This window comes from Pelodiscus sinensis, chromosome 20 (assembly GCF_052426305.1).
Source record: "Pelodiscus sinensis isolate ZL-2025 chromosome 20, ASM5242630v1, whole genome shotgun sequence".
Taxonomy (NCBI): domain Eukaryota; kingdom Metazoa; phylum Chordata; order Testudines; family Trionychidae; genus Pelodiscus; species Pelodiscus sinensis.
Window position 1 is genome coordinate 8,380,160 of NC_143071.1, and position 16,714 is coordinate 8,396,873.

Below are 16,714 nucleotides of genomic sequence, written 5' to 3' on the forward strand. Positions count from 1 at the left end.
ACCTAACGCCCCTGTTAATCTTGACTTACCTACTCCACCTCTGCAAGAGGCATCGTATTTAATTCAATGTTAAAGAGTTGACAGAGGCATTAGACAAGTCAGATGAATTGGGTCCCAGGAGGTGTCCCACAATGCTCCACTGTGACTGCTCTGTAGATAACTTTCAACTCTGTTGCACAGCAGCTAGGGACCCAGGTAACAGCCCCGGCCCTGTTAAAGCTTCAGGAACTTTTGAATTGCCAATTCCTGTCTGATGAGTGTAGAGAACTTGCCAACCCAGCTGATCAGGGTGACTCAAGGTCAAAGACGCTCCAGCCTGTGTACTCAGGAAGTAGTGGATCTGATTGGTATGTGGGGAGAAGAATCTGCAGCCATAGCTCCAACCCAATCAAAGAAATATTGCCATCTAAAAAAAGACCATGCGGGTCATCGGGGAAGAAGAGCCATGAGAAAAATCAAAGAACTTTGACAGGCATACCAGAAGACAAGGGAGGCCAACAGTCATTCTGGTCCTGTACCACTGACAAGCTACCTCCCAGTAGCTGAAGTATCAGCCTAGTTCAGGCAACAAGGAGGCAGCAGAAGAGAATGGGAAATAGTGAACAGAGGATCCATTCTTCCCCACAGTTAGGAGCTATTTTCAAAGCCCAAAATAATCCAGCTGGTCACAGAGCAGCAATAGTGATGCCAGGGAATTATGTGCATCCTGGTGGCCAATCCAGCTATGCAGAAGCCCCCATCTCCTCCTCCCCTGAAAAGGCTGTCTATGTGCACAATGAAGGCCTGGGAATCCTCCATGGAAATCTTCAGGAAACTTTCATGTAGATACTCTGCATTCCCTTGCAGAAGGTTTCTGTGGAGGGCTACCTTATTCTTTCCCACACCATCCCAGTATTAAATGGCATCATTGCAGAACACATCACAGCAGCATAGGACTAGGTTTCTACCCACATGCTTGCAGCATCTGCACTCTTGCCACCTCCTGTTACCACAGGAGACTAATATCATATAGAGTCACCAGGGAAGACACAGCAAGTTTCCATTACAAGTGCTTCTACTGCAAACAATAGTGCATGTGATCCCGCCCCCCCCACTGGATTTTAGCTTCCAGTGCTACCAATCCAGCATCTATCAGAAATTTACTTTTGATTAAAGAAACAGGGAAGTGAAAGTCATGCATCTCTAGGCATCTTACTTCGTGGAAAAGAATAAATGCCTAGACATGAGTTATTTCTACTATCTCTTTGATGACAAAATGTCATAGTGTTGTACATGGTAGTACAGATCTGTCAAAAATGTTTTTCAGCCCCAAAGTCTTTATGTCCACTTTGTCGAGTGACAAAACAAAAATAATTCTCATGTGAACTCTTTTCCTGATACTACCTTTCTGATACATCATGTCTTAAGAAAAAGGAGTATTCCAAAATGCATAAGTGCATGAAAACTGAAGATTGCAATTAATATTTGTGGGCATAATCTAGGTGTGTGCGTATATATATATATATATATATATAAAACAAACAAACAAACAAAAAACTTACAGTTGCCTTTGTCTGTGTCAAGTACTCGATCTCCATTTTACTAAGACGTGCATTTGTGTCCTCAAGCAGTTCTTGGATATTTTCTGTGTGTTTCTTCTGAAGATCAAATTTTTCCTTTTCCATTTCTGCCACAGCATTGTGAAGCTGTATTTTTTTTTAAAAAAAAATATTACCATGATATTCAGTGATTTATAAAACTGTACAGCTGATTTTTCTGACCTTTAGAATAAAACCTATATAATTACCCCCTTTACTAATATGCGAGCAGGTTTCCTGTATATTTGTTCCAGAACTAAAAAGGAAGGAATCTTCAGAATATACAAACCAAGCAATTTATGCTTAACTTTTACAGAACACTGAAAATATATTTGCAGTTTTTGCCATTAATGTTGTTGATTTTATATTCATTTTAATATTTAATATTGAAATTAAACCAGTTACTAATATATAAACTATCAATTTTCTACTGTACAAATAATTTGTTCTCCACAACTATTTTCCTTCCTCTAACAATAGATCTTAAGTCTATGAGACTGGGGACCCTGGAAACAAAACTATACACTTACCTAAATTAGAGTGTATTATCTGTGACACCCATCTGAGCTAGTACACTGTGTTGCTCAACATAGGACTTTCATTCTAAAACAAAGTTCATCCATTTCTGGGTAAAGAGTTTCAGCACAGATTTGTAGATATATGTAGGAGTTGCTGCCCTCAGCATTACAATACCTAACTTATTTAAGAGCCAAAACCTCATCTTAAAAAGGGCTTCAATGGGATTTAGACTCCTAAGTACCTAAATACATTTTAAAATTTGGGCCTTCAAACCTAAATTGATATACCAGGGCAACTTGGTAATAACTGTATGTCAAACTGGCTAGATCCCACCTGGTTGCACAGCTTTCAGATATGCCTATTTAACTCACAATAATAATGTAAAGGACATGCAATGGCACATAAATGTGGGTAATGACACTGAATCCTTCTGTTAACACTATACTAACTTAAACAAATATCTTCTTGTCAGACGTCTGAAACACAATGATAATACTGATCTTACGATTTTTATGCTAATTTATGCAGTGATGCAATTCATCAGAATAAATGCGAACAGTGACAATATTAGTCTTCCTTAGAACTGTAAGAATGAAAACTAGAACTGTACATGGGGGTAAGTCTGTGCTGGAAAAAAAAATGACTATTGTTCAACTGCAGAAAACATGGTTGCAGTTAGCATGCTTCAGATTATTTGCAGAAGTACCAAGCCTTACAGACAGAAATATGAAAATGATCACCAAAGTAAAAAAACCTAATGGATAACCATTACACGACAGTCCTTACAGCAGTTACTCAACAATTTTTTATCCAAATGATGCATGGAACTCACATACTGAAAGTTAGTGAAATGATTTTATTGCTGGGTCAGTATTTACTGCTGGGGGGGGGAGGGGAACTATATTATATAGCTATATGTGTCTTCTTTATTAAAAATGCACAAAATTAGAGAATACGTGATTACATTTTTAAAAAGTAAACATTACACGAAACAACTTTTTTTAACTCTAAATCACAATGGAAGCAGCCTCTAATTTGTTCTACAATACTACATCTCCAAAATATGTTAAGTCTCCTGTCAACAACTTGTCTCCTCACATAACAAAAAATAGTAATGACGTAAGTTTGCAAAAATCAACATCTATTCAATGGAAAAAAAACACTCGAGAAGGACAAAATGAAGTAACTTTCATACACGCTATAAAAATATTCTACCTATCCATTTATATTGTACGTATTGTCTTGGAACACTGGACTATCACCTTTTCTTTTCTGTGGGGTAAATGATGCCTTTACACTATTCCTGTAGTTTTAGTGGATTTAAAATTATCATAACACTTTTGTTTGTGTCTTTGTGTACTTTTATCATTGATGATAATGACAGTTTTGGGAATAGTTCTTGCTAGTTAACTGCACATTCAGAGTAAGTATGATGAACTTGGGGTCAAAATACTGTTTTGTAAGAAACAAAACATGAAGCATTTTTGCCTCAGGTTCTCTGCTGTTGGAAAAAACAATGTTTATGATCAAGTCTTCTTCCAAAGCAAGTAGAAAAACTAACAAGGCCTTTGGCTCATAGGTCCAGGTGCCAAGTCATACAATTAAACATCTTCTCTGGGAAGGGAGGTGCCTTGACTTTGAGGCGACCTTTCTCCCTCCCCAGCGGGCTAGCAGCATACTGTCTCAACAGTACTGTGGCAAGGCTGGAGCTGTAGTATGATAAATCAGTCTCAGCATACATTGAGGCTGCCTTAAGCCTAAAAGTAAATAGAACTTTTATTGAACGATGTGTCACTGCATGAATAGCTGTTCAAAAGAGTCATTGTGGATGTGGGCAGCAACAATTTGACAGATAAAAATTTCACATCAGGTAAACTGCATTCAGAAGTATGTGACAGGACACCTTCTTTGTATACCCAGACAAATGGGTTTGTCAAAAGGAAAAAAGACAGGGCTTGTGCATAACCTGCAAAGAAAGACTGGAATTTGCTCACATGTTCTGTAAGACTAGGTGTAGCAATGGTGATACAGACAAATCAAAATGGCAAAACTTTATAGATGTTCAAACTTACAAGATCTACTTTAGATGAATATGTTAAAAAAACTGGCAATGTTACTCTCATAAAAGGATTACAAAAAAAGTCATTTCAGAAGTAGCATATGTCCCTTTTAATTTTCTAAAATTAACCATTAAAGCTGATGAACTATACATTTGATTTTCTCTATATTTCTATTGAATGAAGACTTCAGACTTAAAAGCAAATAAAGTGTTATCCATTACCCTTTTCTCCCAGTCATTGTTCAAAGAATCTGTGCTTTGCTCACACAACTTCTTTAACTCCAAGATCTGCTTTTCCTTAGTCTCTCTGACAATTTGTGACTCACGAACAAGGGTCTGAACTGTCAAAAAATAAAAAATAAAAATAACCAAACGAAGAAATGCCCTCTTCCAAAATTGGCAACAAATGCAATTAGGTAACTCCGGTTTTCCACACCCAATATCACCTTCTGATATTTCTGTGATTTAAAAAAATAAACTGTGTTTGTGTGATAATTTCCTTACAAATGTAACACTGATATTCCATGTCATAAAACTGGATATTTAAATAAACGTAGGATTTTATCTTTCCACTGTGATTTTATTCACTTATAAAATATTTCCTGATGACTTTTTTCTCTGATTGTGAAAATATGAATATACAGAATTATCTAAAATCTGCAGTATGTATAAAAGAAAATTAAGTACCCAAGGAAAATATAAAAACATTCCATCTCTAAATACCTTGCATTAAGATTTATGCACTGCCAAATTTTCTTACGTGTAGCAGAACATCAGAAAAACAATAGCAGATTTGCATGCAATTCTCTAAAAATTTTGAAAAGTGGCTAGGGATGTTGAGTGTCCAACCAAAGCACCTGAAAAGACACTGATTTTCAAAAGAAGCTGGGCATCTACCCTCTGAACATCAGGTCCCGTAAAGGTATGTCACATTGGGTTCCCAAACACTGACACTCAAAATCACTAGTCATTATTCAAAATTCTTAGAATAAAGAATAAACCATAAAGTAGGGCCCGATTAAATGCACTAAATAAAGAAAACGCTTAATTCTCCACCCAGAGATTAAAGTTAACCTTGAACTTGTTACAAAGCTACAAACAGATTATTTTAAATTGGTTTTAGAAATTCAAGTGCCTCTAAACTTTTTAATTCTAACTGAGATTTGAGGAATCAAAGTATTTCTATCAAAATAAATACTATATGTGGTATTTTAGGCCCTTCAAAAAAAAAAAAAAAGTAAACACAAAACCTAACAAGAACATGTAGTCTCTTGAAAAATTCAACATGAAAAACAAAGTGAAAAGAAACTCAAATGAGCATCCTAATCAATGAAAAATGAAGGCCAATCTTCAACCATAAACTTCTACGCACAACTCCTACTGAAATTCAATAGAAGTTGAAGATGTGTACCTAAATAAAATGTGGTCTTTAGTCATTAATGTATAAAGTAACACCACCACACAAAAATAGAAAGCAAAAGAAAAAGCATCACCTTTCTTTTCTAGCTTCCTAATAGTCTCCTCAGCTTCATTCTGTTTAGTTTTGTAGAGGGTCTTCAATACTTCAGTTTCATTATTTTTTCTATCCAAAATCTGTATAAATTCACACTACTTTAACAAGCATGCAATTCAAAAGAAAAATATAACCCACAAGCAAAGAACAATATAACAAATGTAGATACAACACTCTTCCACTGTTATGTATCTATAAAAGAGTAACAGCTGAGAGATGCTTTGGCCTCACAGAAGCAATGAAACGTGTGAAATTATAATTTCCACAGTAACCAACTGCAATTGGTTTTAAATAGAGGATGAATTTAGATAGGAAGCAGACAACAGCCATATGCGGACTTCTTAGCAACAAAGATACTATTTTAATATAAATGTCCGTATTATCAAAGGAGACAGAAAAAATTTTACACGAAAATTGATCTTCACAAGTTATCAAGAGCACAGGTCTTGAACCACTGTCCAGAGTGTTCCCGCTCACAACCAACAACTCACTCACAACCAACAGCTCACTATGGTTTGAACCCTCTCTGGTGTGGGACCCCTTCATCCAGCAGGACCACAGATGTTGCTGGACCAGAGAGCCCGTGGCCCAAAGAGCCCTGGGAGGTCAATGGCATGAAGCCTGGTAGTCAGAAATGGCCAGAGATCTGGGAGCCTGGCAGACCCCAGGGACGCTGGAGCTAGGGCTGGCCTTGGAGGTAGGTGACGGCGCCGGGGCTGGCCACATAGCTGCATGCTGGGGCTAGACACATAGCCCAGTGGCACCAGGGCTGGTTACAGCACCTACTTATGGCATCCCCAAGACCACCCAGCCTAGGTGGTGGACCCTGGGCAGCTGTGTCCAGCCTCCTAAGACGTGGTGGAAGCAGCCCCAGGACTGGCTGTGGAGCTTGGAGGCACCCTAGGGGCAGGGAACCCAGTAACCCAAAGCCCCGATGAAGAGCTGGGCAGGGGGAGGAGTAAGGGTAGGAAGGGAGCCTGGGAGAGCACAGATTCCATCAGCAGAAGGGGGAGAATTGACTTCTCATCCAGCCAACTCCTTCATTCGGGACAGGTCAAGTCCCAAGGGTGCTGGACCAGGGAGGTCCAACCTGTGCTAGCCAACTGTGAAGAGGAGACCACAAAATCTGAAGTTACATCAGAGAGGGTTTTCCTGACTGAAGGAGCACACTGAACTCTGACTGGTCCAGGGTTTCTATTTAAACTTACAGAGAAGCACATTACTACTCTAGACTCTTATCTGATTGCTGAACCCTGCTTTCCAATTTTGCTCTGGGTTCCTGTTCCTGCTATCCTCTCCTCTTCCTGATTCTTGTCCCCAGTCTCTGAATCTGGATCTGACACTTGGTTTGACATTCCAGCTCCAGCTCTGATCTTTGGCTCTCTGACTCTGCCTACAATCTTTATCTTGATGTCCAATTCTAACTCTGGCTCCAACCCTTGGGTTGATTTCCCAAGTATAACACTACTGCTCCAGCTACTGGACCAGCATATTTGTCTTTGTTTCAACATACTGTTGGAAGAGGAGGAGACTAAGCCGGGCTGGGTGCAGTGGGGGGCAAGGGGAAGAGGAGGCCAGGACAGTGAGAGGTCTGGCCAAGAGATGGGAGTTATAGACAGGGGAGAGGTCCAGGCTGTGGGGTAGAAGGCTGTGGGCCAGGAGAGGAGGTGGCTGTGGGCCACCTTCCGGCTTCTCCCTGGGGCTCAGGCTAGGGCTGGGGCACTGTGCTGGCTTCTCCTTGGGGCTGGGGCAGGAAGAGCTGTGCAGGGCAGCTGGGCTACACTGGCGTAGGGGGGAGGGCAGGCCATCTGCTGGCTTCTCTCTGGGGCTGTACTGGGGTCCTTTCCTTTCCATTTAATGCAAAATAACTGTATTCCATGCACATCCCATTTTCCTGGCACAACCAAATCCTGACTTTACTTAAAATTATAAGACTGGGTGGGCAAAAGGGTCTCCGCTGGCCAGATCCAGCCCGCCAAGTGGACTGATCTGGCCCGTGGAGACCCTGCCACTCCTCTGCCCCCAGACCCAATGAGGGCCTGGGGGTAAGGGAAGCTCAAGAAGTTTCCTCTGCCCTGCCAGGAGCAAGTAGCACTTTGAAGTGCCGTGCACTCCTGGCAGGGTGGGAGAAGACTTCACATGCTCCCCGCCCCCAAGCGCTGATTGGCCTGGGGACGGGAGGAGCATGCAAAGTTTCCTCCGCCCTACCCCCTCACGCTCCTCACAAGATTGGTCTGAAGGTGGGGGGAAACGCTTGACGTCTCTTCCTGACCTGCCAGGGGCATTGGTGCTTAGTGGGAAGGAACAGGCAAAGGGGCTCTCCCAGCCCCAGACCAATCATGGCCTGTGGGTAGGGAAGCCCGGAAGCATCCTGGCCCCGCCCTTCTATTTTAAAACCTTCAAAAAATGAGGTTTACAGGATCCTTTGAAAAAGCCTTCCCTTTTCGAAAGAACCGCATCTAGACTGCGGTTTTACTTTCGAACTAGTGCTTTTTTGAAAGAGCACCATTACACGATTATGCAAATGAAGCACAGGAAATTCAAATCCCGGCTTCATTTGCAATTTCAAAGTGCCTAATTTAGAACCCTCTGTCGAAAGAGGGATGTGATCTAGATGTACGCATAGAAACACACTGATGCACCAACTCTCTAAAATATATAGTAGATACTATATTTCACTGTGCTAATAGTCCACAAATACATTTAATAAAATTATTTTACTTTTTGTCCTTTCTCTCACTCTTATTTTAATTACTATAAGCAATACAAATATCTGATTTTTCATGATATGATTTGTCAAAACAATTATCTGCTTCACTGCACTTTTCTTATAACAGCAAAAGACAATCTTATATTTGAATCTCTAAAAATACAAATAGCTCCATATTTATAAAATATGCTTACCATTGAAATTGTACAGATGCTATTTTAGTGAATATTATTAACTGAAAGCTCAATTTAACATTTGTGTCTAAGTTGATGTTAAAACATTTTATGGTAATTCTAAAATCTCTCATCAAGCAGAATGTTGCCACTCCAAAATAGAATGTTACTCTTACCTATATTAAATGGTCTACGTGGTTAAAGAATTAATGCAACACTATTTAACTTTTTCTAGAACATACTCAACATGATAAAGCAACTTCAAAAGATGGAATCTTGACAGTTGTTTGAAAAAGACAACCAAGGAGATGAGAAAGCATCTCAACTATTTCTTATTCTTACAAAGCTGTTTCTTTTAAACTCTCATCTTCACTAGTCTGTTACACTTACAAGCTCTGAGAACAGATGAGTCAAATATGCACCTGACCAAATATTAACATCCTTTATGGGAGTCTTTGATGTGTCACAGTGTTGTGTCAACTGACTTCCTCCAAGTCTGTGACTCAGTTTTGAAAAACAAAACAGACACTCTGTAACAGTAAACCTAAATTAGAATAAGGGATCATGAATCTCATCCTGTGAGATACTGAGCACTTAACTCCCTTTAACTCCACGGGAATTAAGGGTGATCAGCACCTTGGAAGAAGCACTTAGAAACCAGAGGATCTGATTAGGTGTAAAAAAGTTTAATATAAAGAATATATGTGGTGAAAGCCATTTTTATAATTTCCAAAGCGATGCTTTGCAAAAAAGTCAAAAGAAATTCTACTTAGCTCCAGTAAACATTATTAGGTGTCATTTTATTACTGAATCAAAAGTAAAATAAAAGCTTGATAAACTAAGTTAAGCTCAATTGTAAGTATACAACAGTACGCAATTCTATTAAAGAGCCTACTTTTTCAAGCAGTGTCAAAAATAGAGTAGCAAAAGCTACTACTAATACCATGCTGATATGAAAATGTATTTGGTATACTCACTTAAACCAAGGAAAAAGAAAACGTTGAAGTGACACTGACGTTCAGACTAAAACTAATAAAATCCAAGGAATACAAAGTTACAAACACAGTGCAAGAGTTAAAGCTGGTGTGAAGAAAAGTTGTCAGATCTCTGTTTAAAATCACAAGTTTAAAATTTCACTGTCAGATGAAGCCAGAGAAGTTGTTGGGTTGTGAAGCAAAAAACTGTCTTTAAACACCCATATATGCAAAATCATAACAGCATATTAAATAACTTTTCACAGAGACATTTTCCCTTTCCAAATTCATACCAGTATTGCAGATCCTCCTCTCATGTCAATTTTTGCAAACTGAAGCAAACAACAAAATCTTATTTTTAAAGCAAAATGAATATTAATCTGAAAAAGCTAAAAAAAATTAAAAGCAGCTCTTCATTATTTATAAGTTCATATTCTATATTATACAGATTCATGCACTGTTAGGAGGTGGGTAACTGGTTAATTATGTAGTCGATAAACATTTTATCGACTACATGATTACTCAATAAGGGAAAGTGCTCAGTCCCAACTCACACTGGGTCCAGGAGCTACTCCCGCTGCAGCTCTGCAGTTTAAATGTAGAGGCTGAGCTTCCCAAATCCAGGACTCTCTCTAGTCTGGCAACATTCATGGTCCAGAAGGACCACGGATTTTGCTGGACCAAAGAGCTCCAGAGATGGGAGCAACGCATGGGATAGGGAGACCTTTCTGGGCCGGGTGACAATGGGGAAACCCCACCCCGGCCAGGAACCCCCAGCATCACCTGATCCAGGCAGCAGCCAGGCAGCCCTCGGCATTAGTGAAGCCAGGAGACCTGAAGTCTGGTCCTATCCAGGAAACCCCCAGTTGCAGTGGAGCAGTCAGCAGCTGGGCGGCTCTGGCCAGCGATCCTGGCAAATCCCTAGTGGCAGCAGGGCCAGGATGACCAGGAAGCCTCTGCTGGGGAACCCCTTGGCTGAAGCAGAGGCAGGCGGACAGAATCCCCAGCAGAAGTGGGGCCAGCCCTAGCAGCTGGGCACCCCGGCTGGGGAACCCTCAGCAGCAGTAGGTTCAGTGGTGGCCAGGTGGCCCCAGGCAGGAACAACCTGCAGCAGCAGTGTCAGCAAGTGGGAGGAGCTCAAGAGCTGGGTAGCCAGGAGGGGAGCACTGACCTCCCGGGCCTGGCCAATTCCCTGGTCCGGGACAGCTCTGGTTCCGAGGGTGTGGAAGAGGGAGGTCCAACCTGTAATAGAAGCTCAGCGTGCAGACAGCCTGCAGCCTGCGTACTACTACATTAAAACTGCAGAGGTGCAGCAAGGGTAGGTCCCAGTCCCAGCCCCGGCCCGACTGAGACCCGCTCATGGACAGAGCCTGCTTGGACCCACCGCGGGCAGAGGCTGCTTTGAGGTAGCCTCCCCTTCCGCACTGCTGCCTCTGAGAGACAGAAGTAGGAGAAGGGGGCAGGCAGCACTACCAGTCAACTCCTAGTTCCCCTCCCCTTAGCTGCCTGTGATACAGAGAATGGGAGGGAGGGGAATGCAAGTAGTCAACTATTCACTTAAATCCCGAAAGCACTGTATACCCCTCAGAAGGAATGTCCAAAGATTTCTTACCTTCTGAACATCTGCATCATGTTTCTGCTGTAATTTAAGCTTCTCTTCATGAAATTTAGCTTCCATTATTTTTGTTTTCATCTCCAGCTTTAGAAGAAAAAGTATCACATAGCAATTAACTCACTTTAACAATAAAATTATATTCAGGTCTTTCAATGATTGTTTACTTTCTATAATTACAAAATGAGTCTTTTGCTTGGGGAGGTACTAAGGAGGCATGGTTGTTACTCAATAAATCATACAAAAAAAATCCAGGTACAGCTTTTGAAATATTTTCATACCATATATTTCATACAAATGGTAACTGTTTCAAATGTACCCAGTGTTTAAAAAAATATGGGAGACTCCAGTTGGTGAAAGAAACAACAACTACTGTCCAAAGAGCTAAAATTATAGCTTCTTCCAGAATGATCAATCCTATAACCTCCTCTCTCCATAAGGGACCATATTAGGCTGAGGCTTAGGTGGCAAAGGCTGACCAGCAGAATGTTCTCTACCACACTGTTTCTGCCAACAAAACCCAGACCAACATTTATGCTGGTCTAACAGATGACCAGCTGGCACCACCCGCCTCAGCCAGCTGAATACATGGTCCCAAACCCCTTTCCTACACCTTCACACCTGGGCAGCTTAGCTGCACCCACAGATCTAGCCCCTTGGCTGTGTCTACATTGGCATGATTTTGCACAAAAGCAGCCGCTTTTGCGCAAAAACATGCTGCCTGTCTACACTGGCGGGGAGTTCTTGTGCAAGAACACTGACATTCTAATGTGTGAAATCAGTGCTTCTTGCACAAGAACTATGATGCTCCCACTCAGGAATAAGCCCTCTTGTGCAACTGTTCTTGCGCAAGAGGCCAGTGTAGACAGGCAACATGAATTTCTTGCGCAAGAAAGCCCTATGGCTAAAATGGCCATCGGAGCTTTCTTGCCCAAGAGAGCATCTACACTGGCATGGATGCTTCTGCGCAAAAGCACATCTCTTGCACAAAAGCACATGCCAGTGTAGACGCTCTCTTGCGCAAATACTTTAACGCAAAAACTCTTGCATTAAAAGTATTTGCGCAAAATCTTGCCAATGTAGACGTAGCCCTCATGTTTAACTAAGACATGATCTTAACCATTTAGATGATGGCATAGACAGTACGATTATTAAGTTGATATCAAGATGGGAGGGGTTTCAAGTGCTTTGGAGGATAAGGTCAAAACTCCAGATTATCTGTACAAACTAGAGAAACGGTCTGAGGTAAACAGGATGAAGTTTAATAAGGACAAATGCAAAGTGCTCCACTTAGGAAGGAACAATCCGTTTCACACATACAGAATGAGAAGTGCTTGTCTAGGAAGGAGTATTGCTGAATGGGATTTAGGTGTCATAGTGGACCAAAAGTTAAGCATGAGTCAACAGTATGACACCGTTGGGGGAAAAAAAGAAGCAAATGTGATTCTGGGATGCATTAATAGGAGTGTTGTGAGCAAGACACGAAAAGTCATTCTTCCACTCTACTGTGTGCTAATTAGGCCTCAGTTGGAGTTCTGTGTCCAGTTCTGGGCACCACATTTCAAGAAAGATGTGGAGAAACTGGAGAAGGTCCAGAGAAGAGCAACAAAAATGATTAAAGGTCTGGAAAACATCACATATGAGGGAACACTGAAAGAATTGGGATTGTTAAGTTTAGAAAATAGAAGACTAAGAGGGAACATGATAGCAGCTTTCAAGTATCTAAAAGGGTGGTAACAAGGAGGAGGGAAAAAAACTGTTCTCCTTAGCCTCTGAGAATAGGGGTACATCTAGACTACATGCCTCTGTCGCCAGAGGCATGTAGATTAGGCTACCAGACATAGGAAAATGAAGCGGCGATTTAAATAATCGCCGCTTCATTGAAATTTACATGGCTGCCGCGCTGAGCCGACAAACAGCTGATCAGCTGTTTCTCGGCTCAGCGCTGTAGTCTGGACGCACGGGTGTCGACATCAAAGGCATTTGTCGACCACCTAGGTATATCTCATCCCAGGAGGCATACCTGGGTGGTCGACAAATGCCTTTGATGTCGACACCCACGCGTCCAGACTACAGCGCTGAGCCGACAAACAGCTGATCAGCTGTTTGTCGGCTCAGCGCGGCAGCCATGTAAATTTAAATGAAGCGGCGATTATTTAAATGAAGCGGCGATTATTTAAATCGCCGCTTCATTTTCCTATGTCTGGTAGCCTAATCTACATGCCTCTGGCGACAGAGGCATGTAGTCTAGACATACCCTTAGACAAGAAGCAAGGGAGGTTTAAGTTGGACATTAGGAAAAATTTCCTGTCAGGGTGGCTAACAACTGGAAAAAATTGCCTAACGATGTTGTGGAATCTCTATCACTGGAGATATTTAAGAGCAGGTTGAATAGACATCTATGAGGGATTATCTAGACAGTGTTTGGTCCTGCTGTGAGGTCAGGGGACTGGACTCAATGACCTATAGAGGTCCCTTCTAGTTCTAGGATTCTATAATGGATAAACTGTTTTATGTCAAAGAGTATGACTGATATTCCAACACTAGCACTGCGAGAACGGAATTGGGTCAGGTGGACCCAATTATCTAATTAGGCTTCAAACAGAAGAGATTATGGAAAAATGCAACCAATTAGGAACAGGCAATGATTAAAAAAAGCTAAGAATATGGCTACAGAAAGGGGAAACTGTTGAGAAAAGGCAGTCACTCCCTGGGGAAAGGGTTCTTGGAACTGGTACGTCCAGACAGAGAAGGGAAACTACAGTGTTGTAGTCCAGGAACTGTGCAGAGAGAGGAAGCCCAGAACTGTGGAGCTGAGGGTCCCTAGACTGGAACCTAGAATAGAGGGCAGGCTCAAGTTCCCCTACCAGCCACTGAGGAAGTGAGAGTGGAGCAATGAAAGGAGAATAGAGTAACCTAGCAAAAGGGCTAAGTAACAAAGAGAATACTACAGGTTGTGTAGCAAAAAGAGCTGCAGATCACTTGTTATGCCCTTCTAGCATAACTCTGAACTTTGGACTACTACTCTCTGGGAATGGTTACCCAGTGTGATGGGTCTGGGCTATGTCCTTGGGTCTTGCACTTCCTGGCGGGGTTCTTTTGTGCATCAGAGGCTCGCAGTGTCCCTACCACTACTGAAAAGGCAAGGGTACTCCTTTCCAATAGCCCTTTTCATCATTGTCCAGTCAGGAGTTTGAGGTCAGCCCCTCCAATAGTCCAGGATCCTTTTATTCCTTGCTGGCTGCCCACCAGCCAGGGGGAGGTTAGGGGGGAAACCCAATCCCACCCACTTGCTCTGGGTTGCGGCCCAGGGCCCTATATGGTAGCCTTGAATGGGGCTGTAAAAACTGTCCCTTACCCCACTGAATAGCAACCCTTCCCTTGGCCACTTCCCCAACCACTCCCTGGATACCTCCTCCCTGGCATCTTGGAACAGGCCCCTTTAGCTTGCTGCATGCAGGGCTTCCCTTCACTCAGCCTCTCCTCTGGTCCATCCCTTTTCTCCTTTGCCCTGATGAGGGAAGGGTTTTATTGTGTGCCCACAGGCTTTAACTGGTGGCAGGTGTCCTAATTTGGCTTCACTCTAGGCTGACACCAGATGGGCTTCAGGTACCTGCCTGACCTAATGGCTGAGCAGCAGTCTCTGGCTGCTTATTCAGGGAACATAAACCCACATACCCAACTCCCTGTACACCTGCCCTCCACCAGGCTTCTGCAACCCCCTGCATTCAGGCTGCCACACCAGTTAAGCACTCACTTGATAGTAGTTCCAAGTAGATTCTATTTCCCTAGTTTGTTAATGAGAAAGTGTTGAGTATCAAATGCCTTACTAAAGTCTAGATATACCACATCTACCACTTTCCTGTCAATCGTAAGACTTGATACCCTGTTTGACACTAATGGTTCTTGAAAAATCCATGCTATTACTTACCACCTTATTATAGTCCAGAGGCTTGCAAACTGATTCCTTAATTCTTGACTCCATTATCTTTCTTAGAAAGAAGCTGACTGACCTGTAATTCCCTGGGTTATCCTTACTTCCTTTATTACAGATGGGTACTATGCAAGAGCCCTTTCTGGTCTTAGACTTTATGAATTCATGACGATTTCATCTTCATTGCACCCATGTGAAGAAAAATCTGAGACAGAGGCATTGATAGAGCATTGATCCCACTAAGGTTGGGCTAAGCACGTGAGCCAGTTTGGAGCAAAGGAAGGGGCTTTCCCCTAAATTTCAGATGGGTTCTTAACTATCTACTTAAAGAAGGAAGTATCTCTGAAATTAAAAATGTGTTTAAATAAGTCAAGTTAACTGCACCTTTTATTTACTAGTATTATTCTCCCATTACTAACCTAAACTTAACTATATTTCTCTGCCAGGTATTCTCATCTATCAGCAGTTTCTGTCTTAAATTGTGTTATACTTTATAGGTCTAATATATATTGCAAACACAAAATATTCTACAAACAATGTCATGGCAATCCTTTCATGTGTTTCAGAAAGAAAGCAGATGAAAACAATTTAGACCTCAGCACATTCATCTTCATCAGGAAAGCAATTGTTGGCTTATGTACTGATGTACATGTTCACAAACAGCTTACATATGGATTCATGTCCTTATTCCTAATTATGAGATAGCTCAGAACAGAAAATGCGTGATGTACTATCCGTAAGATAGAAAAACTTAATTTTTGAGTTTATATTTATCCACAGCAGAAAAGTTTGCAATGAAGTGTGAAATTTAGCCATTGCCATAGCCTGAGTATCATTCCTATGAGTTTCTGTCATTGTTTATTCTCTGCACAGAGACTATGAAGCAATTAAACCCTAAGGCCATGTAAACATTACTGATGTCAAACATCTGTGCTGCCCGTTATTTAAAGCCATGGAGGGTGATACCAACAGAACAGCTTTTTGAGTGCCTAGTCAGACTTTCCTTTCTTCCTATTTTCAAAAACTCAACAACAATTACGTCATCATACCACTATAAAGCATTTTTAGAAATGTAGCTTTGTGTAAGCTCGAAAGCTGGTCTCTGTCACCAACAGAAGTTGGTCCAATAAAAAATAAAACTCTTGTGTCCACCCTGTGTCTCCATTTTCAGAAAGGCAATTTCAGAAATCTTTAGTGATGCAGATCATAATTGAAACCTCTTAATGGCCATCCTATTACTGATATAAATATCAATTATTTAGGTTCTTACTTGTCACAAATTCCAGCATTAAGCCTGCCACTACTTTTATATGAATTTGCAGGAGTAGTACAATCTGTTTGATCTGTTTAATTATCTGATATCTAAACATATCACCATACAGATGAGCTACGTTATTTTGAGCCTGGAGCTGAGAGATACTTTGACTCCTATTGCTCACTGTTTGCATCTTTTCACTGGACTAATCACCTTCAGGCCATAGTAGCATCTTGAAGGTTTAATGTATATCAGTATTTTTGGGGTATTTGCCAAAACGCTGTTTCTTGCCAGCTTTTTTTCAGTGTGTGGGGCAACGGGAGGGGAGAAGGGTTGACTGTAAATTTTAACTTGAAGGTTAGAAGAAATAAAGGGCTTTTTTAAAATC

General features: G+C 41.5%; 1 protein-coding gene across 8 annotated transcripts in view; it reads right to left on the reverse strand.

Annotated features, from left to right (window-relative positions):
• The window catches only part of CEP112 (centrosomal protein 112), a 359,448-nt gene that overhangs the window by 250,195 nt on the left and 92,539 nt on the right, over positions 1–16,714 (reverse strand). For all 8 annotated transcript variants that reach the window (XM_075903958.2, XM_075903952.2, XM_075903955.2 and 5 more), the window contains 4 exons: positions 11,138–11,224; positions 5,649–5,748; positions 4,378–4,496; positions 1,542–1,685 (listed from right to left, as the gene is read on the reverse strand). In XM_075903958.2, coding sequence (XP_075760073.2) covers positions 1,542–1,685; positions 4,378–4,496; positions 5,649–5,748; positions 11,138–11,224 — 450 coding nt within the window. The remainder of the gene's footprint in view (positions 1–1,541; positions 1,686–4,377; positions 4,497–5,648; positions 5,749–11,137; positions 11,225–16,714) is intronic.